The following is a 24,245-nucleotide window of genomic DNA, read 5'->3' as shown; positions in this document are numbered from 1 at the left end:
AAAATGAACGCAGAAGAAGAAGAGGCGACTGTAATAGCGTTGTGGTACTTCCTAAAGTCAATAGATGATTCCCCCAAGAGACAAATCTGGGTGCATCCTATCAATGAAAGACGTAACATAAAACTGTTTATTGCTGAGCTAAGAGCAGATCCGGAAAAGTTTTATAATTATTGTCGTATGAAACCGGCAACGTTTGATTTCATTCTTGGATTAATTTCTCCATCCATCCAAAAACAAAACACCAACTATAGGCTGAGCATAACTCCAGAAGAACGACTACTGATCACATTAAGGTAAGATTATTTTTATTAACTGCACATTATTCAATTTGTTAACTATAATTCGTTCATGTAGTATCCCCTAAAAAACAAATAATTACTTAAAATGTATAAAATAACCTGTGACAACCTCGGGTAGTAAAATGCCAGGTTTCAAACGTTACAAATGCTATTTTTATTGAGAAAACAATACAAAATATTTGTGGTCAATCATGGAAATTGATGATATTGTTCACCGTGAGTTGTACCATCATTATAGTTTACGCCATGCAACTGGTTAATCAGAGGAAAGAACTGATGGTTCAACGTTGAGCTTGAGGACGAAGCCACTGAAGCAGGGGACGGAGTGTAGCGACTCTGCTCACTATCTTGATCCTCCAACAGGCTATGCAATTTTGCCATGACCGATGATTTGAAGAGGCGTTGTCTTTTTGGAGAAAGCGTTTCGGCTTCGGACACTAAACTTTTAAAAAATGTTAACATTGCACTATCAGAATTTTCCTCTCCAGCTTTACGTTTTTCTGTGACAGTTTTTAGGTATTCCACCATTGGTGCAGCCACTATATCTGCTGTAGTTCTTCTTTGTTTTTTTGAGGGGTTAAAGTTGTTTTGCTTTTCAATAAGTGGTTGAGGATCGTCTTCAACCTCTCCCTGTTCTTGTGATTCGTTTAATATGTCTTGGGTCACATCGGTGTTATTTTGCAAAAAGTCATCTAAACTACCTGTCATTTTCCGCGTAGTACCAATCCAAGGTTGGAGGAAGCTCATAGCATCAAATAAGTGCCACTTTTTCTTTTGTTGCTTGGAACCACTGGGTGTCTTTTTCAACTCCTTTACGTATCTAACGTATGAGCCACGTAGATTGGTCCACTTTTTCTTGCATGTGTTACCTAAAAAGAAACCAGAAGTTACGAAAGAGCACTAAATAAAATAAAAGTGGTAAACTTATTTTCCATACTGAAACAAATCAATTCCACATCTTAACAATATTATTTGTAATATTTAATTGTGGGAAAAATTGTAAGCAACTCTATTATCTTGTCCTTTTTTACAGATTTCTTGCAACCGGTGATCGGTTCCAGTATATGCATTTCAACCATCGAGTTGGCGCTACTACTGCAGGAAAGATTGTAGCAGAAACATGTACTGCCATTTGGTCCGTAATGTCTCCAATGTTCCTAATGACTGATCCATCACCAGAGAAGTGGAAGGAAATATCAGTGAGGTTTGAAGAGCTATGGAATTTTCCAAATTGTTGCGGTGCTATTGATGGCAAGCACGTACGCATTGAAGCCCCATGGAATAGTGGCTCATTATTCTTTAATTACAAATCATACCACTCTATTATTCTACAAGCTATTGTTGACGCGGAAGGTAAATTTGTAGCAGTCGATGTTGGAGAAGCTGGAAAACACAGTGATGGAGGTGTATTTAATTCTTCAACATTTGGTCGTTTGTTTAACGATAAAAAACTGAACTTACCAAAGCCCAAAACTTTATTTAAGACAAAGACAACTGATTTTCCCTATGTCTTTGTTGCAGATGAAGCCTATGCCCTCAGCAGACACATGATGACCCCCTTCAACAAGAATTCTTTGACACGAGAACGAAGGATATACAACTATAGACAATCTAGAGCACGTAGAATTGTTGAATGTGCTTTCGGTATGATGGCGAAGAAATTTCGTGTTTTCGAATTGGCTATGTTAACTCATCCAGATAAGACAAAAATCATTGTGTTAGCGTGTTGCGTTCTCCACAATGTAATTAGAGTAAAAGAGGGTACTATGAGTCAGGTGTATGACGAAATGATGAACATTGAAGTTGAGTGTGACAATAAACAAGAGACTTCGAGGGCAAGAGCAGCTAAAGCTGCTTACAACATCAGAGAGAACTTTAAAGAATACTTCAACACTGAAGGTTCAGTACCATGGCAAGACCAAATGGCTTTTGTATAAACAACATGATTTGTTATTGACAGTATTATGTATAGAAGATGTGTTAAATAAAGTATGACTATTTCTGAATGAATTAATGTTGCTGTTATTTTATTCTTAATGTCTTACAATATGCAGTAAGTTTCATCAATATCGGTCAATAAACATACTTAAATTTTGAATTTCGGTAGCCACAATCGATTTTCGGCCGTTATTTTGGATTTTGGCAGATTGAATTTTGAAATTTCAAAAGAAATTACATCATATTCGTTTTAGCGACCAAAAATACAGCGTGAAACATAGTTTCATCAAAATCGGTCAACAAACAACAAATATTGTTTTTTTTTGCCGCCATATTGGTTTTTTGAAAACTAGGGTCACTAAAAAAGATATTGTTTTATGTCGTAAATAAGTGTTAGGGTTTACAAGTGTGAGCGCTCAGTTTGGTAAAATTTTGCCGCTTTATTTATTGAGGAACCTAAAACTCACAGTAGTATCAAAATTAACATGTAATCTTAAGGATGCAAGGGTATTTTCAGCCCCACATAACAGCCCGCACTATAAAAATGTTCAATTTTGTGATTTTTTTTCCAGTCCAAATATAGAGGAGAACCCACATTTCAAATTTCAAGTTTTTACGATATCGGGAAGTGGGTTATTTTTAATTGTTTCAGTGATTTTAAGGTGATGTTTTCTTGTAGTGACGTCATAAAACTGGCCGCTATCTTAAAACGGACGAGAGAAAGTAAAAGTCTTATATCTACATCGATCCGCTTAGGTATAAGGAACATACATGCAACAAAATATAAAAATCGGTCAACGCGTTTAGCCGTTATCGTAGGACAAAGAGACAGACAGACAGACAGACAGAAGTTTCTTGTAGCCATTTTTGGCCTATGCAACAATAACAAGTGCTAATATTAGGCCTAGCTTAAAACTTACAGGGAAAATTCTTAGCTTATTTCGTTGTTGAACTATCTTACTATTAAAATACTCGCACAACAGATAGTACTAAAGACAGGCGTATAACAACATTTACCTGGTACACTCAGCTCTTTGCCAATGTCGTTCCAAATTTTTGAGATGACGTCCACATTATGGTGTTCCTTTAACGATGTATTGTAAATTGGTGGGTTGTTTTGTACATAAAACAACAACCTGTCAACATCAACACTAGTAACTGCATCAACATCATCCTCCTGGCTTGCCATTTTCGTTTGACAGACAAACAACTGCTACACGCCACTACCACTGCCTCTCAACTACGATTCTCGCGCATGCGCAGAACGCTTTGCATCAAGCCTCTTGCCCGAAAGACGAAACTTGACAAGGCAGTACAAGGCGCCTTGCGGCGCCGCCTCGCCGCGCCATGCCGTGCACGATGCAGTGTGCGGCACCTCCATTGATAGCAATACAAACCACATCGCATGCGGCGCCTTACGGCAAAACGCCGCGCCGTGCCGTGCCGCGCCGTATCCGGTGTGCGGCCGGCCTTAGCTGTATGCGAGTAGATGCGGATGCAGATGACGTCCTCGCCAATACCATATTTCCCCCCTGACACGAACAAGCGCCACACAACATTACATATTTCTAAATCTCGCTGGTAAAAATGCTCCAATGTGAGTGTTGCTGGAGACGGCCAGTGATTGTATCATAATTAAAACACATCCGCATTGACTGGCTGCGACGCCTGACTTAATGGCTAGCAGTCGTAATCAGGTGAACTGTATTAAGGCGGGTGGCCTGTGCGTTGGCTGAAAGCGTGTCCCAGATATCCTGGTTACCGCGGTCAGCTATTTAAACTTGAGTTATTCTCACTATATTTGCGAAAACACAGTGCGTAGCTCTGTACCTAGGAAGCCCGGATAATGTGATGGCTTGTCTGGTATCGTATGAAGTATGCAAAAAGTGCTCTTTTTTTAAATATAAAAGTAAACCAATAATAAATTATATCAAATATAGTAATTTGTTAATTTGTTTAGCTCGCCGAATATACTACTTCTTATACTCTAGAATATAGTTAAGGAAGGGATTTTGATCGTATTGAGCAGAACATACTTATAGTTTGTATTGCGATATATCTTGTATGAATTACTTACAAATTATTTCAACAAATAAAGAAAAACATACAAATAATTACATTTTCCGAATATTCTTGTCCGTTTGAGTGTATTTGTTTCTGTTTTAATACCTCAGCAGTATAGCAAATGCATTGTTCGATATATATATAGACTATATATTAGTATATATATTTAATTAAAGGAAACAATAACCACAAAATAAGATTGTCGAATGAATATTGATCTCAAGTGATTTCACATAACATATTGTTCGTCTGGATCTGAAAAGCAGCCCATTAATATTACCTTTCCAAGTGGTTGATATAATTAGATGAAATCGGAAATCAGCGTACACTAAAAATGCCAATAAATCTAGGCTTTTTTTAGATGACTTCAACCAAATACTACTCGTATCACCAGAAATTCCCAAATGTTGTGTCACTATAGTTACTTATTGCTGTCATGTGATTATTTCATACATGGACATAGTAAAAAAACAAACCCTTACTTTATTTAAATTACTTTAAACTTTCACTCGGCTGATGCCAAGTTATCATTACATACGCCGGTCAGATACACATTGAAACTATCATCATTTAAAACACACACCGTGTTTTAATTATTATTTTTGTAGATTAGTACATTCATATTTAGAAGCGTTCAATTGGGAAGTCACAGGCCTATATCGTCATTTGTTCAGCGATGGTTGCGATGTGGTCTTTAACTTAATTCTGAAATACACAAAAAATCGTACAGCATTTTTGCCGTACACGCCACCGTTTTCGAAAAAATTAATGCATTTTGTTCGCGTCGTGAATTGTCCATACTTTTGTAATTTAAATGATAGAAACAAGCTTTTTCGGTGTTTTAATATTCACATATTGTTTTAAAATATATTTTCATTTCAAATTAAAAATTTAACTATTATAAGTTTTTATTAATTTTTTTAATGTTTTTGTAGGTTTTGCGTGCTTTCCGGCATTCTGGAGCGTTCAATACTCCACAGCTTTGGTTCAAATAATGGAGATTTTGTGCTCCACAAGTCGTTCAAAATCGTTGCACTTGCCAACATCCATCGCAAAGCAGACATGAAAAAGGTTATGTAGGGTGATGTTCTGATTACAAACTAGCTGCAAAGTTATCTTTTTAATTAAGTTTTCATGAACAAACTGTTCTAAAAATGTGAAATCTGAAATTTAAAAATGGGCTATGTCTATAGAAATAATAACTGAACAATTACAATCGGCTTATGCATTTAACAACATATGCATAATAAACAAACTTGACGAAGAACGGTTTATACAGTAAGTATTGCTTATTTGTTTATGAATACTTGAGAAATAAGTACTTATGTCTTATAGTGACTATGAAATCACAATAAGTTGTACTTCAACAAGTATTACTTCATGAAGTATTACTTTAAAGCATTCGAATAAGTAATACTTATTTATTGTACTGTGAAATGAAAACAACGCAGTTCACTATGAATTCCGCCCTAACTGTCCTAGGCGCGAATCCCGGTTATTGAAATGCGTTGCAATCGGACATTGCAGTTCTTTCTTGAATCAGGTAAACAAAATTGCTTCCTCCCGCCACCCTCTCGTTTCTCGGAAAATCCACAGCTATGGCAAGCGTTAACCTTTCTTCCCCTTCATTTGTTAACATTCCTCAGAGAGCGAAGCCAAGATTAGCCTTGACTTTTTTCTATCCATCCCCTGGCATCATTTCGCATTATTTGATGGCAAGAGTGCTATTTCCTTATTTCGTGCTCTCGCATTCTGAATTGGGACAATGCGATATCTAAGCAATGTTAGTATGCATTTAAAACACATGATACGCGCAAAAAATGTATGCACAAATTAAAATAAATTACAACTGCAATGCTTTGTTGCATTGAAATATTGTGATGTCTCAGCACCATTTTTAACATTTCCACCGTTTGCAATAACCACGTTCTACAAATATAAACAATATAGCCATTATATTCAATGATATAGCGGATGGCAGAGAGTACGAGAGAGTGCAGCAAGTATATAGCATCGCTTTCTCTGGTACTCTCGCTCTTTCGCACTCTCTCAGCGCATTATCGAGACGGCCAGAGTGCTCTGTACGATGAATAAATGTCGTAGAAACCTGAGCACGACAGAGCACTCTAAACCAATTGAGACACGACCTGACACACGCCCTAATATATGCAATTTGCTTGCTCACTAAATAATTGACAAAATATCCGGTCATTATCAAGTTGTTATATAGTCATTAATATAATATTGTTTATCGTACTACCAAGCAATGTTATATTTATATGCACTTTTCATATTATCACATTTAGAAAACGCAGATTTTTTTTACATGTCTTTTCGTCCTTACAGCTGCAGCTTTTTGTGAAAAAAAAATTGTTAACATGTTTACCACGTGATTTCTCATACTATGCAGCCCTGCCATATTCAGTAATTTATTTGGTTTGTTGTTAGTTAACAAATTTCGGTTCAACGTAGCTGGAAGAATGTTAGCTCTACTATGTAAATAGCTAATACTGGCCGTGCATGCTACCCTTGATAGCAACCCAGAGGTATGCGAGTCAGGTACCGGCCTAGCGTGTTAGATAACCTGCAGAAAACGAAGAAACGTAATACATCAACGTAACAATTTATTTACAGTAGCCTATGTGACGAGAGGCCGCGGTTGGTTACAGGATACTGCGCTCATCTTCTGGCACGTTTTGTTGTTGACTGCCTTACATTAACGTTTTCTATATATCAATTATCAACGAATACTACACTAAAAAAGTCTTGATTTTGCTTTGCTTAGCTGTTATCACCATCAAACAACTGTACTCCATCCCATACTTTTACGTTTCCGAAATCTTGTAGAATTATATAGGCTATAATATATATTAATCTTGTAGAAATTATATATATACATAAATAAAATTAATCCTTTACAGACAAATGCGTACTAAGATATGCTGTAAACGTAAAAAAATACTACACTTATTGTCAGTGGCCTGCGCGTAGACGTGCGAGGCACTCAGTACGGATGTATAGCGTTTGTGCGCCTGAAGGTCTCGAATATGCTAAATAATTCTAGCCGGTTGCTTTCAAAACAGTAAGAAAATACTTATGTTACTCTCCTACCACTTCGTTTTCTCCATAAATAATGTTTAGTAGTACATTCTTGACCTGTTAGTGAAACGGTTTTCGGTTTTATATTTGTGTGATTTTACCAACGTCTGTATCATTTCGACGGCGCGACTTTAACAACATCTTAAATTTTTATTATAATTTTTAAAATTTATGTTTCTTTTAATAAGCAATTTTACATTAAATGTTGGCACATTGCATTTGCTTTCATCTATCAATAACAGTATCTTCTATTTTTACATAAATACTGCCAACAGTATACACATGAAGCCACCACCTACCGTGCTTTTATGAACACGATGGCATGGCACTTACCATCAGAATTATAAATAATCAGACAGTTTTGTAGGAGCAGAAAATTTATAGTGTGTTAACTTGGTTTGACAAGCAATAACGATGTCACAAATCTATGCTTGTACTGTACAAATGAAACGATATTCTATACTTCAAAAAGCTTAAAAAAAATGCCATAACTCTGACTTAATTTGCAGTTCAACACAATTCTGTCAAAAAATCGTTTTATATTCACTATGATAGTAATAATGGGAGCAGAGATAAACATAACAGTTACAATAATATAATTGCACCCAAACCATGTTCTAATGAGAAAAACAATATTTATTGATTTCGTTTAATATATTGATTTATTTTGCTGTTTGCTACAAAACACGTGGACAATAAGTTACATGAACGACAAAAGAGTTACCACGAATTCAATCGTATCCTGTATCTTAGCAACAATTACTCACTTTTTTTAATTGATACCTTCTGAATAACGATTTTTTTTCTCTCGTGATGTATTTCAAGGCCATCTTTTTATTTACTTCGTATTTATATGCAAAGTGATGTGGTAATTTATCCAGTTCCTAGACAGTATCTTTATATATACACGTAGAATAAAAATTTAAATAGTCACATAATTTTCCGTGGGCTTGGATGCACAAGTATAGTAGAATAACAGCTTTAAAAAAAAAACTAAAGGTTTACTAGGAATTCCCCCGGCCAAGCTGTTATGTAGAATTTCTGCTGTATTGACTAGCTGTCAAAGGGAGGAATGGCCGGGGACCCAGACGTTATTCCCGACTTTTACTAGCTTTAAGAATGGCAACATGGTAGGTCGCGAAATAAGTTGTAGATCTCATCGCACCCTTGACATTGCCAACACGCCCCAGCGGATTTTTCCGAAGATGGCAGGTACCTAACGCCGTTAATGTTTCAAAAATGCCGAAAAACTAATAGCGTCACATACACATGCCATCACAAATAGGAAATAAAAAGTATCCATCATACATTATTAATGGCAGGGATTCGGGAAGTTGTAAATCATTCGAAATACTAATCCCGGACTTCACAGCTCTATAACTGGCGTAATTGGTGCCATAACAAAATTTAAGTATGGTACACAAAGCATAGAGGTAATATACATGTGGATGATATCAAGACAACTTTTTATCAAAATGTTAACATAGTTGTGTCGTAATAAAAAATATTTAACATAAAAAAATTACGTAAATAGGATAATAATGAAAATCGAGAAATTTTAAAATTTTACATGTTGCATTACGTTCATAAAAATAAATATTTCAGAGCGTACGATCTCAGTCATAGTTTCGTTTAAGTAATGCTATTAATAGCGATATAAATACAACATATTTTTACAATAAAAACCCCAATATAAAGTGTCAAAAAATCCGCAATTATACAAATGAAAACTTACTCGAAAAAACTGAGAAACAGATTTGTGATATGTAAGCGATTAATCAGTGCTTACAATAAGAAGTTTATATTAAATGCATTTGCAGGCAACACATTCTTTGTTCTACTGTTCATTTTTGATGTTCTTCATTAAGAGATTCTGTTAAGAGAAGAAAAACCAAGAAATTTCACTTCTATGCGGTCCATCGTTTGCCATATTAAAAAGGAACACAGTCTGTCGCCCAAGGTACTCACTTGCTATCATGTCGGAATTTTTATATGTAGGCTACGATAAGTATAATAGTAATGCCTAAAAGATAACAGTACGATAAATAATATTGTTTTAAAAATTTAGTGTACAGTCGTACTAAAATAGAACTATGGCCAATAACATAAAAACTCGTCCACGTACCAAAGTTTTCGTACAGTATATACGCTGTCATGCTCTTTACTTTGTTACCGAATTTGTGATAAACTTGAATATTTGTTAGTATGTTACGATTATGTTTATAATTCCTTGATAATAAAATTTAATATTTACACGTTCTTTTATTGAGTTACCCCTATATTATTATGTATGTGTAAAAACGTGGAAAAATTTCACAAATAAATTGTGTAAAGCTTGTGTTCACAGTTCGATATTGACTGCTTCCAACATTATTATTTTAGGTTTAAGAAAATATAGAAGCTAAATACAAATTTTTAGTGATTTTTATATATGGTATATTATACTGAAGTAACTCCTGTCATTATTTCTTCGGCTCGAATTTAATCCTATTTCATGCATGCAAACATATGAGCACATGCTGCTTATCATCATTCTGTGGGTTCCCCAATCCCTTACCAGATGTCAGACATTTTGCTTTGCATCTCGAGAGTTAGGTTTCGAGAATAGTTCCAACACTGCTGCCTAGATGGCACTACAATCACTGAGCGTTTGTAATAAAAAATAACGGTTTTACAGCAGTCAGATACTTAAAACATAAGACTTAAACATTTTAGGCTGAACAACTTTAGGCTGAACGACGTTAGGCTGAGTGACTTTAGGCTGAGTGACTTTAGGCTGAACGACTTTAGGCTGAGTGACTTTAGGCTGAGCGACTTTATGCTGAATGATTTTAGGCTCTACGACTTTAGGCTGAATGATTTTAGGCTAAGCGACTTTAGGCTGAACGATTTTAGGCTGTGTGACTTTAGGCTGAATGACTTTAGGCTGAATGACTTTAGGCTGAATGACTTTAGGCTGAATGACTTTAGGCTGAGTGATTTTAGGCTTAATGACTTTAGGCTGTGTGACTTTAGGCTGAATAGTGTTTCAGAGAGGGTTTTAGGCTGAACGATTTTAGGCTAAGTGGTGGCAGTCCGTCTGCAGGTACTGCAAAAAACCCGGACACTACATTGAACAGTGTCGTGCCAAAAACTATCGCCCAAACTATCAAAATTCGCGAGACTCAAAAAACGTGTAAATCGCTGGCCAGAAAAAATTCTTTCTGAGCCAGCCGCCCAAACAACAGTTAGAAATTTTTCCCTTCACACTGGCCCTAATGCAAAATTCGACCAAAAACTTCAACAAAACACAGCTTCCCCACACAGAGAAAAAAATAAACTAAGAAAACAAAAACAAAGGCGAGCTAAGAAAAACAAAGCTCGTCAAGTCAATCAAATGGAACATTGCAACACTGTTAGGCCTATGTGCAAAAGATGTAATTATCCGCGAACCACGGACAAAAGAAAGTGTCATAATATTTTAGCTAATCTACCGACAGTTCTACCCTATGCCAACACAACCGTAGGAAAACAAGAAATCCCAGGACTAATTGACACGGGATCAGTGCGCTCGTTCGTGTCGGGCAAGTTCTTCAGAAAATTACAACAAGATAATATCATTCACAAAACACAGCCCATAGAAATACAGTGTTTCACAGCGGCGGATAAGCCTTTGAAAGTAAAGTTTGAAGTTATTTTTAAAATTAAAATTGATTTGTTTTCGTGGACTTTTCCATTTTTGGTAGCTGATGATTTGGCCACTGATTTAATATTTGGTTCTGATTTTATTGCAAAAACTGGCATGATAATTGATTTACAAGCACGTAAATTTCATTTGCAATTTAATAAGCAAATTTTAATTTCCTTTGTATCCCCCGACACGCAGAGTCAGACTCATGTCAACACCATACAGTCAGTTTCGAACGGGGAAAACAACGTTTCACTTGCCCATCTCAGTGACGGACAAAGAAAAGAAATAGAAAATTTGTGTCACAGCTTTTCAGACGTTTTAAGTGAGAAATTAGGACGCACTCACTTAACTCAATATGAAATAAAACTTTTGGACAAAACCCCAGTTCGGTGTCATCCGTACCCTCTGTTAGGACCAAAAATGCAGGTAATGCGTGAACACATACAAAAACTCTTAGAAAAAGACGTCATTGAGCCTTCAGCCTCAAATTTCGCTTCCCCAGCCTTCTTGGTACCTAAGGATCAAGGTCAAGGTCACCGCGTCGTTGTTGACTTTCGTAAGGTGAACCAAAAAATTGAAGTAGAAATGACGCCATTACCAGATCTAAATTCAGCATGTCACTGGTTCAGTAAAGCCAAATTTTTCAGTGTGTTTGACCTTAATTCAGCTTACCACCAAATACCACTAACCCCAGAGTCAAAACACGTCACCGGATTCTGCGTGCCGTGGAATCTCTACCAATACAAAGTAGTACTCTTTGGTCTAGCCACTGGCGCACAAGTGTTAACACGGCTTCTAGATAAAATTTTCGGCGATCTAAAATTCAAGTCCGTTTTCAATTATTTGGACGACGTTGTTGTTTATTCAGAAACTTTTGAAGAACACCTCGCTCATTTGCATGAAGTCCTTAAACGACTACACCATGCCGGCCTAACGGTCAATACCAAAAAGGTAAAATTTGCGGTACAAGAAATTTATTTCTTAGGACATCTAATATCTAATAGGGGAGTAACCATAGACCCAAGCCTAACACAGGCGATCAAGGATTTTCAGCCCCCTAAAGATGCTAAAGGCATCGCCAGATTTATCGGCATGACAAATTTTTATTCTAAATTCATACCTAATTTTGCTGAGCATGCAGCACCATTGAATGCTCTACGTAAGAAAAATTCAGTCTTCAATTGGGGTCCAGAACAAGACAAAGCATTTTCTTTCCTCAAACAAGCCATAATTAGCCCTCCAGTGCTCTGAATGGCAGATTTCAGTAAGCCGTTCATTCTTCAGACCGACGCCTCCAGCGTAGCCATAGGCGCAGTTCTCTCACAAGAGTTTGATGGTTGTAGGCAGCCTATAGCTTTCGCCTCCCGCACCTTAACGCACCAAGAGAGAAAAGCCTCTTCGGTGTATGAACTCGAGTGCCTTGCTGTAGTTTTCGGCATAGACAAGTTCCGGCCCTATTTGGAACATAAAGAATTTCTGCTGGAAACCGATAATCAGGCCCTTGCTTGGCTTTTGGCTCACCCCAAGCAATTAGGTAAATTAGGAAGCTGGATTGTCAAGATTGCTTCTCTTAAATTTAAAATTCAACATATTAAAGGTTCACAAAACATCGTGGCCGACACCCTTTCTCGAATGTTCGAGTCACCTTCCAATTCCTATATTCAGGAAGAAATTCCCATTGCCTGCCACGCATTGCTCACAAATTTTCCGCTAGCCTTTTCGGATTTACGATCCCACCAAAATTCGGACCCGCAACTGTCTGACATAATTGCGCAAATAAACTCAGGTTCACCCCCAAAATACCACAAACTATCTAAGGGAATTCTTTATCGAAGAACTCAGCAATATAAGAATTTTAAAATAGCCTTACCTCAAAATCTCAGGGACATGATTTTTCAATATTATCACTCATCACCTTTAGGCGCACATTTAGGCATTTTCAAAACTATTGAAAACATCCGCAAGAATTTCATCTGGGACGGAATGCATAAAGACATAACCCAGAGGGTCAAATTATGCAAGTTGTGCAATTTGAGCAAACCTGCCCAGAAAACACAATTCGGATTTTTGAGTTCCGATGTGGCCGAAAGGCCCATGCAAAAACTTTTCATTGATTTTGTGGGACCCTTCCCAAGGTCAAAAGACGGAAATTCGATGCTTCTAGTATGCGTAGATGCATTCTCAAAATTTGTGTGGCTAATCCCTGTTAGAAGAGCCACGGCCGAAATCACCATTCGAGCCCTCCAAAATTATATTTTCAAAATATCCGGGGTACCTTCCATCATTGTTTCCGATAACGCCACAAACTTCAAATCGACAATTTTCAAAAACATGTGCTTTTCACACGGGATTCAGCATGTGACCACGACTCCCTACTACCCCCAGCCTTCACATGCGGAGCGTTTCAACCGAAACCTCCGGTCTGCCTTAATAGCATTCCATGCGAACTCGCAGGATAGGTGGGATTCCAATCTCGTGTGGTTGCAAATGGCTTTCAATTCCGCCAGACATGAAAGTCACAAAACAACACCGTTTGAACTCATGTTTACACACCAGCCCAACACCCCACTCTCTAATCAATGGACGTTAAAAGAGTTACTACCAGACGACCCCAGGAACATTAAGGAAGTCTGGAGTAGAGCTCGTAAAAACCTAAACTTGGCCCACGAGGCAAGCAGGCAACAATATAACAAAAGACGTTATCCCAATCCCTACAGAGTAGGCGATTTAGTGTTGTGCAGAGCACACACACTCAGCAAGGCGATCGACAAGAGATCAGCCAAGCTTTCGTATCGTTGGAATGGCCCCTGGCAGATACAACGATACCTCACGCCAGTCACAGTCGCTTTAGCCGACCCCACCTCCGGCGAATATCGCGCGCGCGCGCACATATCTCAGCTGAAGAAAGTGCACTCGAACCTAAAGTAAGGGCACTCTTCACTGTTTTCCTTCTGCAAAAAACAGCGCCAATTTTTCGGCATGCCAAACTCAACACACAGTGTTGTTATCAAAAACCCTAGGTCCTAATTATAAGAAAAAAAAAACCATGGTACTAGTTCATAAGATATTTAAGTTAAGAAGTGTTATATAAAGATGTCTAGTTTTAAGTGGCGCCACTTATTCAATAAGTTATCTGTAAGTTTTAGCTCTATTTAAACGTGTAAGAATTCTTATAGGTTGTAAGTAGTTTACTACAGTAGATCCTGGTACAGGGTAAGTCACTTAGGTTTTTTGTGGCTCAAGTTGGCCACCCTGACGCCGTCTTTCAGGGGGGAAGTATGTGCCGTTTCAGTGCCACTTTCAGGCACAAATGTACAAATTTAAATTTAATTTTTAATCTTTTTAAGAAGAAAACCAAATAATAAATTTGTAATTTTTATTTTATTAAATTTTGTTTCCATTACTGTACACTCCGACGTAATCTTGTGCAACCCAGTGCACCTGCGCTTGTTCGCAGGCTTCAAACAGATACTGTTTGCTGACGATTTGCGATCGCAGCATCCCGGCCGCGGTTCGCGTCACGCCTTCCCTATGTAACGGAATGACTTTCGCGTTAGCGAACGCTACCCCAACCCCACTGCTAGCAACTTTCATTTCTCGGAGGCAAGCATACGTAAGGGTTTTGCAAGCACACCTCTGGACCAAGTTACAGCCAGCGGCGACGCCTCGAGACAGTCCACATGACGCCTTTCCCAGGCGACTTAGCAAATTTAAACCCCCCTTCCCTCATCACCCACCGGTGGCTTCACGGGAACTACAACCCGGAGCATCGATCCCCCAGTGAACCCAGGCGGGGACATTGCCTCCCCGAGGACATTCCCACTTGTCAAACGGAGCCCTCAGCGAAGTCTAGCGGCGGGAAAAATCCCTAACCTTGCTCTGAGCGCTGGTCGCGAGCGCGCCCACTGCACTCTAGCGGACGTTTCTGTGACCCTCCTGACTGGTTCTCGTCTTGGCCACCAGAGTGCAATACTCATCCCTCCCATAAGAGACAGCTTGTCACAATCGACCTTGGCAGCAGTCGTAGTGCGATTGCGATTTTAGTTCGCCTACGACTCACGTGAGAGCGCAGCGAACAGGTTACAGTCTGCTTCGCCCCTTCGGGCATCTCCGGACACCTTCGGGCAATCACCAAACCCCCCCCCCCCCTTCTTTGGCTGGGGGCAGTTGCTTACTTTAATTAGGCGCCCCGACGCCATTTCTTAAAGATTCGGCGGGCAGCATCTGGTCTGTGCGGACCACGCGTCGCGATCCGCGAGAGTCAATCTCTGTTGTTCGACCAAGACTCAACACTACGTCATGTAGTCGCCAACGTCAAGGCATAGAGGCCTAAATCTTCTTAGTTTTAAATTTTGCTGCCCGCAATAGTTTTTTTTGTTAATCTAAATTTATTTCATTTTCTCTAACCATGATTATCGAGAACTTCCGTGCCGCGAGCTGCTTTCCCTGCTCCTGGAGGCAGCCGACATGAACTTCACCCCGCTGTTTTGGGTAAGTGGTCGTCATCCCTACCCCCCCCCCCCTTTTTTTTTGCCTTTCACTTGGCATAGTCTTGCCCAGGCTTAGCCGCCTGTTAACCAGTCTAAGTAATTTGGGACTTTGGTTGCAGGCGGGGTTCAAGTTGAGGTCCAAGTTTAGCTCCAAATTCAGCCTCCAAGTTGAGCTCCAATTTCCAAAATTAGCTGCAAGCTGCAAGCTCCACTCCAAGTTTAACTCCGAGTTTCTACTAAAAATGATTTCTTCTGGACGTTAATCAACCGAAACCTCCGGTGCCAGGACACAGGACATAATCAAATCTCAATGTAATTTTTTTTGAGCCTGCGAGCTAACTTAAAACCAGTATTAAATTCCAGAGGTATTATGGTGTTACTTATATATGTATTTTGTTGCCCCGGGGCTCCCTCCATTTTGTAGTCAAGATGTTTTAATACCAATGTAATTAAAAGATAAAATCAAAAGTAAATTAGTTAAGTAAAAGGGCACTTATATAAATCAAACCACCAGTCTTGTTATTTCATTAGTATTCATCCCCGATCCACATAGCCTACTAGAGTTGCTAGGAGGTTATAAATAAAATTTTTTTATACGACGTCTGGGCACCTCTGTGATTATTGTTGTCATTGTTTTGTTTTCTGGGCTGACGCTTCCAAGGCCTTAATTTAATTATTCACTTTTGAGTGTTTACCTGCAGCCCAGCGTTCGTTATAATTTCAGGAACACAGACGATCCCGGTAGATTCACTTCCATTCCCTTTCCCCATCATCCTTCAAGATTCATTTCATTATCATCATTTCATGTATATATTCCCTTCATTTCCATCTTTACGGTCAACACAGATAAGAGTAAGTCGACGGCCGTAACAATACCTATGTTTGAGATTACAGACAAACCTCTATCTATCGTTTTTCAGGGGACCAACAAAAAAATTCAGTAGAGCGGACATTCAATAAATGTGGACTTCACTCTTAGATTTTGAAAAAATATTTCAACCTCAAAATTAGTGTCATAAATATATCAGTTACTTGTCATTAAAGTTAAATCAATTAAAAAAAAATAAAAATGGAAGCATTATACTTAAATCAATTTACACTTAAAAAAAACATAGCCTTTGCACAATAGACCTACAAAGAAACCTAGGCTAGTTACGAAAAATAAAAATCAGGTACAGTACATACAAAAAAATTAACTCACCTAGTCCTTGAGTTCCTCAATGTGTACTTTTACTCTCCCTATTAAAAACAAATTTTATGTAATAAAAAACTAATTAAAAATAACACTATAAAATTTTAAATATTCTGTATTTAAATTGCACTTTCACACTAACTATTTTTAACCACTTTATTTCTTCTTGAAGAAGTCATTTATGGTTGACTGTCTTACATTCTCTCTTCTCACATTTAATAACATGGCCTCCATTCGAAGCATGGTATCTTCATCCTGCTCACTCATTCTGCGAGCGTAGCATAAAGTCTTCAGTATTTCCAGTGCACAATGCACTTCAGCAAATGATGGAACCTTTTCTGCTGGCAAATCAGCTTCTTCTTCCTCTTCTTCACTGCTGTGCTGATGTACTGCTTCTGTAGCCTCGCACATTTCATCCACGCTCTGGACACCACAAGTAACCACTTTTTCGTCACAAGTAGCATAAGTGTCAAAGCCTACATGATTTTCATCAAGTTTTTTGAAGTCATCTTCAAAGTCGACATCATCGGTTTTAACCACAGAACTAGATGAAATTTCTTGTGCAACTCCACACTTGGAAAAGCAGTTCTGAATCACTATGGGAGTGATCTTTTTCCATGATGTTGCTAGGTAGTGAATAGCTTGCAGGATGTTAAGCTTTAATTCCACCTTGGAATCTTCACTCTTGGAATCAAGAAGCCCAACAACTTTTGGCACGAACATCTTCCGGTACTTATGTTTAAAACACTTAATTCCCATGTCAAGAGGCTGGCATACACTGGTACAATTTGCAGGATAGAAGACAACCTTCAAATTGCAAAGAAATGTGACGTCTTTAAGGTGTGCAGCACAGTTGTCCACAAACAGAATTATTTTCCTGCTGGGAGTTCCCATAGTGCAATCCAAAGTACGCAGGAATGATGTAAAAATCTCCATTCATCCAACCATTTTTGTTTGCTTGGTATTTTACCGGTAATGTCTTAATGTTTTTGAAGCACCTGGGCTTCTGAGATTTTCCAATGACAAGAGGTTGAAGCTTGTCGCTGCCATCACTGTTTGCACACAGTAACACAGTCAACCTTTCCTTCGACATCTTACCCCCATGACAGGCTTCACCTTTCATGCCCAATGTTCTGTCGGGCCGGCAGTTGTAAAAGAGGCCTGTTTCGTCAGCACTGTAAATATCTTTAGGTGCATAACCGTCTGTAATTTTTTAAAGGTTATATGTAACCAATCAGTTGTGGTTTCAACACTCACATCAGCACTGTCGCCACACACCTTCTTGTAAGACGCTCTTTGTATATTGCTGCCCAACCATTTGATGCAGAGAAATTTTCAATGCCCAACCTCAGGGCAATCTGCTTTCCTTTCTCTTTTAATATTGTACCATCAATAGGAATACCATTAGTTATGGCCTGCTGATACCACGAGAATAACACATCTTCAACTTCTTTGAAAGTCGACTCTCTACCATTTATTTTTTATTTTTTGCTTGTTGGCCCATACTTGCTTGCTTGTAAACAAATGTCTTTTTTTTTTTTTTTTTGCAAAAATCAAACATAACGTGGAGGCTGGTAGGCCCAGGCGCTTAGCTGCATCCACACGTTTTTCACTAGGGTTATTTTCAATTTCTTCAATAATCCTAATTCGTTCATAAAGTGTTCTCACCTGTTTACTATGCCAAGACATTTTAATAGCTCTAAAACATTAACCTCACTTTTGCACTTTTTATTAAGTCATCATTCACGCACATGCAAAGGAAACAACGATCAGAATCAGGAAGTAACATGTGCCATAGATTAGGATAGCATGCCCGAACAATGAAATACCGGCCTACAGAAATGCGTTCACGATACTGCACAGGAATCAGTAAATTTTCAACGCCAAAGCGGACGCCATATTGGTTTATTTGTACCTTATAAACGAGACGTCTCAATGCTCAGTCATAATAAGGAACATGTTTATTCTTGAAGTGATTTTATATACGTACGGTATAAAATGTTTTGTTTTTTTACGTTACCATTTTAGCAGACATGAAAAAGTTTCGTACATAAATATAAGTCGATAGTGTGGCAATGTTTTGTGACGAGTCGATTTCATGGAAATATGGCACCAATGTTAGCCATCTACTTTTTGTTGACTGTTCACTCGTTGCTATTATAAAATAGCTGCAGATTTAAGGTGATTTTTACTACTTCTGTATACTATCGTTACTGTTTTTATGATGGTTTCATTCTAAGAAATGGCTATTTCTGCAAAATCTTTATGGTTAAACGATCATCTATTATAATTTATAGTGACAGGACCATCTATTTTGTACGATCAATGCGGACAAAACGATAATTCGAACATCGGTACAAGGGACTTTTTTAAACCTTAGTTGTATGGCTATTTTGCCGGGACCGTAGAAAGTATACGATAAACACGGACAATTGATACATGCGAGTTCGATATAGAGGTTTGAATGTATATTATTAAAATTCAAGAAATCTAAATCAATTGTCTGGTTTTTGAATTATAGATAGTAATAAGAAATCTGATGCATCAATCGTTAACACTAGTCATACAATGGCCATAGTTAAGCACGTACAAATTCTTACAGTGAATACTTACATCTCTCGTATGCATCAACAATTTCCTGAATTTCCTTGTTGTTTTTCGTACAAAGTATTTCCACAAGTGTGTGCTCATCGGTTCCGAGTCCATCCATGGCTCGGTTCAGCTCCTTTGCAAGGTAGTCTGCGGGAGGCAGCATCAGGGCCATGATCAGATCTTCAAACTTCCCACTCAGCTCGCTTTCCAGGTCTTCCATCAAGTTCTGCGCACAATCAGGACGTTGTTACACATGCAACACAGTCAGGTTATTTAGGGGTGCGGGTGAACAGTTGGTTCAGGCTGGAAACGAGACAGTAACTGCAATACCTGTATATGATAAAATACATGAACCGGCACTTAAAAGAAAATGTAGGTGTCACAACCACATTTAGTTTCCTCTCAGTGCAAGATTTGTATAACAGTAAGACTCTACTAAAATTGTTAAAATTGTGTTGTTCATTGAAGTTGTAAATAAATAAAGCAGGAGAATGACAGCAAGATTGTTTGCATTTACATGGTGATAAATACTTATATATTTAATAGATGGAAATAAAAATTCCTGACACATGTTTCAGAATTTGCACACAGCTTGTTTTCAAGCCTTTTGAAAATACCGTTTTTACTTGAATATAATGCTATTATTTTTATTACAACTGTGGAAACTGAACGTGGGGGTTGCATTATAATCACAAACTTGAATCTTGCCATTGGGAACAGCTTAGTTAAAAAAAACTACAGTCTCTGCCTCTTAAATGTGTCACATATGCCACTTTTGTCCAGGGCTTCCTGGATATCTGCATACAAGCCAGATGAAGGATGGAAGATGAGGGAGAGACTGCAAATGGATTTTGTCACTGCGTTCTTTCTGGTTCTCTCCACTGTGGCTGCTGGGGAAGCCACCAGATGACCACCCATTTATCACTACGTACATTATTTGCTTTCTGAACAGCCATGCTTTTAAACTACAATTGTAAAACAGAATTTTTAACTGCAGCTTGGTGTTTCAAAAGAGACCATGTAAATCAATTTAGTGGAACCAGAATGGGTCTAGTAAATAAGGAATAAATTTAATAATTTAAATAATTTAAAAGTGCTATGTACTAGAATCATGATTTCCAATCCGTAAAGTCTTTTTCATAAAATCATAATCACAATTTTTGGAGTCTCATTATTTTAAGATAAATACGTTATACTTAGTAGGTATAGGTAATCATTGTAATGTGTTCATCTAGCAAATGTAACTTAGTACATATGTAAGTTAAATTTGTTAGATACTGCATAGGCCTAAGTAATTTTTGTTTTAAAATTTTGGCTTTTAATCTAAACACAGTGAGTTGGGTAATTTGCTACATGTTTCCCCACATTATTCTTACTTAGTGTGTGGTATGCAGGACGAGTTAATGAAGGGAATTTTTAGCTCTCAAAGTTACATGAATGGGATGTTTTAAAGTAGCATAATACATCAGTTATTTCAGTTCAGTTTCAATTTTAATTGAAAATAAAAAATGTTGTTTGCGAGCACCTAAATAATATTATTTTTTATTTCTTATTAAAATACACAAAATGAATAATTCACATAAACTTTGTTAGGAAACTTGATATAAAATTGTTCTGATGCAAATCTGAAAAATGTTTTTTAAAGACCTTTATAATAGTTGTTATACATATACTTTAAACTACATGCATTCACAATATCAAATTTTACCATCAAGTTGTTTCAAACTAATTTGTACGAAATAAAAATTGTTGAGTGATACCACCTAAATTTCACCACTTCTGTGATGTTGAATGGTTTCAACCATTCGGAATCACTCCATACCAAATATGCACAACAATCTGCTACATACATATGTATCATAATATAAATTTCATAAACTGAACTGTGTTTCACTAAAACAACTGGATCACACTTTGTCCCTAATATAGTATCAACATTATGAATAACTAAAATATATTGCTCAGCATACATGCAGTTATGTTCTAACCCAACATTCTATGGTAAGATACATTCTGTGATTGGCACCCATTAAGTCCTTGTATTCCTATTTCTTCTAGTGGATTCCGTTTGCAGACTCTGGCCACCAAGTCGTATCTCTGCGCTGCTGCCATTTTTAATTTGCTCAAAGTTTATTGTTAATCTATGTTTTCATTTCAGTACAGCATTTCTGTTTTCTAGCAGGTTGCATTTCATAGCTACATGCTCATCTGTATTAAAAGGGTTGTCTTAAAAGTTTCCGCCCTCAACGTGAAGATCGCAGCAATTGTCAACAAAAATTCGGGAATGTGTTTGCTCATACTTTGGAATATACTCTCTGAAATTTCAACCATTTTGGACGCACAGTTGTTTTTTTTAACAATCGTTTGCGTGAGTCTCTGCAAAACAGTTGTTTACGAAGGTGATGGCCTCAACATTCAACAAAAATCTCTGTTCTCCGAGCACAACTTTTAGCCAAGGGAACAAAAAAGAGTCAATTAGGTTTAGATCTGGTGTGAAAGACGAAATTAGTAGATTTTCACCATGGCAAAAGTTGAGGTGTGAGCGGGTGCACTGTCTTGGTGAAACAAATTTTTTTGTTTCTGCAAATGTTAACATTTTTTTTACAATTCCTGCCTTCAGCTTGTTAAGAGTGCGAGGGAGATAATATTTTCTCGCGCGCGGTCAGTTGAAATGGTTCATGTTTTCCTCGTAGGATAGCGTTGCATTCGGCCAGAAGAGCGTAGGGCGCGGCACCATGTGGAAATCCCACGAACTAGTAGGAAAACGGAATGCCACATGGAGGGGGGGGGGGGGAAATTGGGTGAGATAGAACAAATGAAGGACGGCTGATAGGGTGTGATGAGTCAGCTGAAGCAGTCGAGGCAACGGCTTTGTGATGTGCTGAGAAGCACAAGACGACACTGGACTATCACGCCAGTTTCATACAAACCAGACAGAGCGGATAGATATTTTTTTTTTTCGTTTAAAGGAACGCCGATTTTATGCTTAACTGTTTCGGCGTCCATTTTATAACCTTTACGCTTCGTGGATGTTACTGTGTGATACAACACCACTTCGTTTAAATAAAAACCGTTCAACAGTTCTGGTACATAAAATATTACAAAGTAAAATTATCACTCATGTTTATTTTACATTTTACTGCAAGCGAAAAAAAAAATAACTTCAATACAAGTCTACACTACATACCTAATAGTTAAGTATTGTCATCTGTCTGACAACTGCAGAACGAAACTTCTTATTTATACCTTTTTTAATACACTTGACGTTTCTGACTCGTGTTTTGTAACAAATATACCGTTGATTTGTAGAGAATAAAACACAACATAATTTGTTAATAGTTTGAGAAGATAACAGCATATTCAATTCTGAAAAATCGGCGAATTCGGCACTTTCCGCATTACAAAATATCGGCTTGACCTCAACTTTTTCTGCTCTTATCGCGCGAGGTGGCGTTAATACCAATGGCGCGTCCTGATAGGCTGGAACAGTTTTCCGCTCTGTCTGGCCGGCGTCCCGGCACCTGAATTACTAGGTACTGGCTCAGGCAACTGAAGCTGAATTACTCCAGGAAATATTATCCTAATCAGTTTGCTAGTTTACTATTTTCTAAATGAAAATTTGTTAATTGTTTCTCCAAATTTCGTTTCGAAGTTACAAAAAAAAACGTGAAGTCCGTGTAGTCTACGTTTTTGATTTTAAGAAAAGTCAAACAAGAATTTATCTTTTTTTTCCCGCAATGGACCTAGATAATAGTTTATATATTTTCTGTAAATCCAAATGTCCATACTTTAATTTTAACTTTAAGTTAACTTTTATAAATGTATGTTGTGTATAATTAAGTATACCTTTTTTTATCGATCAACATAATATTTGCTCCGTAACCAATTAAGTGAACTTAAAAGTCAATGTTACTGGCATTACAGTATATTACACATAAATTATTATTATTATTATTATTGCAATCACAACTGGTAATCATAATTTAAACAGAACTACTATAATTTATTTCATTGTACGAATTTTGACGTTTAGCTTGTGAGAAAGGTCTCTGTGAAAAGGATTGCAAAGATCTTATTTTACCAGAAAACTATTGGACTGCCAGAAACTTTTAAAAAAGTGAACGTCAAAGTTCGGACAACATGGACTTTATCTCAATGGAAGTTATTTCTGAATACAAAATATTACCATATCGGTTTTTCGAAATTGAATTGCAGTTCACTATATTATCATTGTGTTAGGTATGTTGAAATTGAGCCAACTTCTCGCTACAGAAAGGAAACGTATGTCTCTTCTCATATAACGTAGAACATGGTCGTGGTAACTACCCACCTATATACTACCTCTGAAGGTACAATTACTAAACTCGCATTCGCGGTGGCCTGGGTTTCAATCCTTTTTCAGAGAGTCTTGTTATATTTTAAGTAGTGTATCTATATTGCGGCAAATATTAGAATAAATTATATGTGTCGTTAAGAGCCATGACCGTCTATGGTGGAAGGCCGCGGCCTAAGGTGTGGGAGGGCTTGCTGCCTGTCGCTCAGTGGCTGTTCTGTAATTGAAGCTACCGTATATCTAAATATGATACAGAGACTATAACAGCTAATGAGCGACAGCCATTAACCCTAGCACACCGCGGCCTTCCAATAAAGATGCCCACGAAAGAGCCCATCGAAAATTAATATTGAAAGTTGTAATTAATTTGAGTGAAAAATTATGTTTTACTTAATATTTTTTTCGTTCGTGTTACGTAGCGTTTTCTTTCCATAGGCTAGTCATAGGTTCACTAACGTAACCAAAGTAAGTTTACTCTTGGTTATTGAGCACAATATATATATAATACATATAAAGTTTACATATATACACAACGTGTATCTAAAACATGTACAAACTTCGGCAGGCT

General features: G+C 37.6%; 1 protein-coding gene across 2 annotated transcripts in view; it reads right to left on the bottom strand.

The window, feature by feature from the left end:
• Positions 1-24,245, bottom strand: part of LOC134535927 (annexin B10) — a 99,884-nt gene that overhangs the window by 53,170 nt on the left and 22,469 nt on the right. For both annotated transcript variants that reach the window (XM_063375330.1, XM_063375321.1), the window contains exon 4: positions 19,366-19,570. In XM_063375330.1, coding sequence (XP_063231400.1) covers positions 19,366-19,570 — 205 coding nt within the window. The remainder of the gene's footprint in view (positions 1-19,365; positions 19,571-24,245) is intronic.

This window comes from Bacillus rossius, chromosome 1 (genome assembly GCF_032445375.1).
Source record: "Bacillus rossius redtenbacheri isolate Brsri chromosome 1, Brsri_v3, whole genome shotgun sequence".
In the NCBI taxonomy this organism is placed as follows: Eukaryota; Metazoa; Arthropoda; class Insecta; order Phasmatodea; family Bacillidae; genus Bacillus; species Bacillus rossius.
The sequence above is the reverse complement of the archived record's forward strand: the minus strand, read 5'-3'. Positions and strand labels throughout refer to the sequence as shown.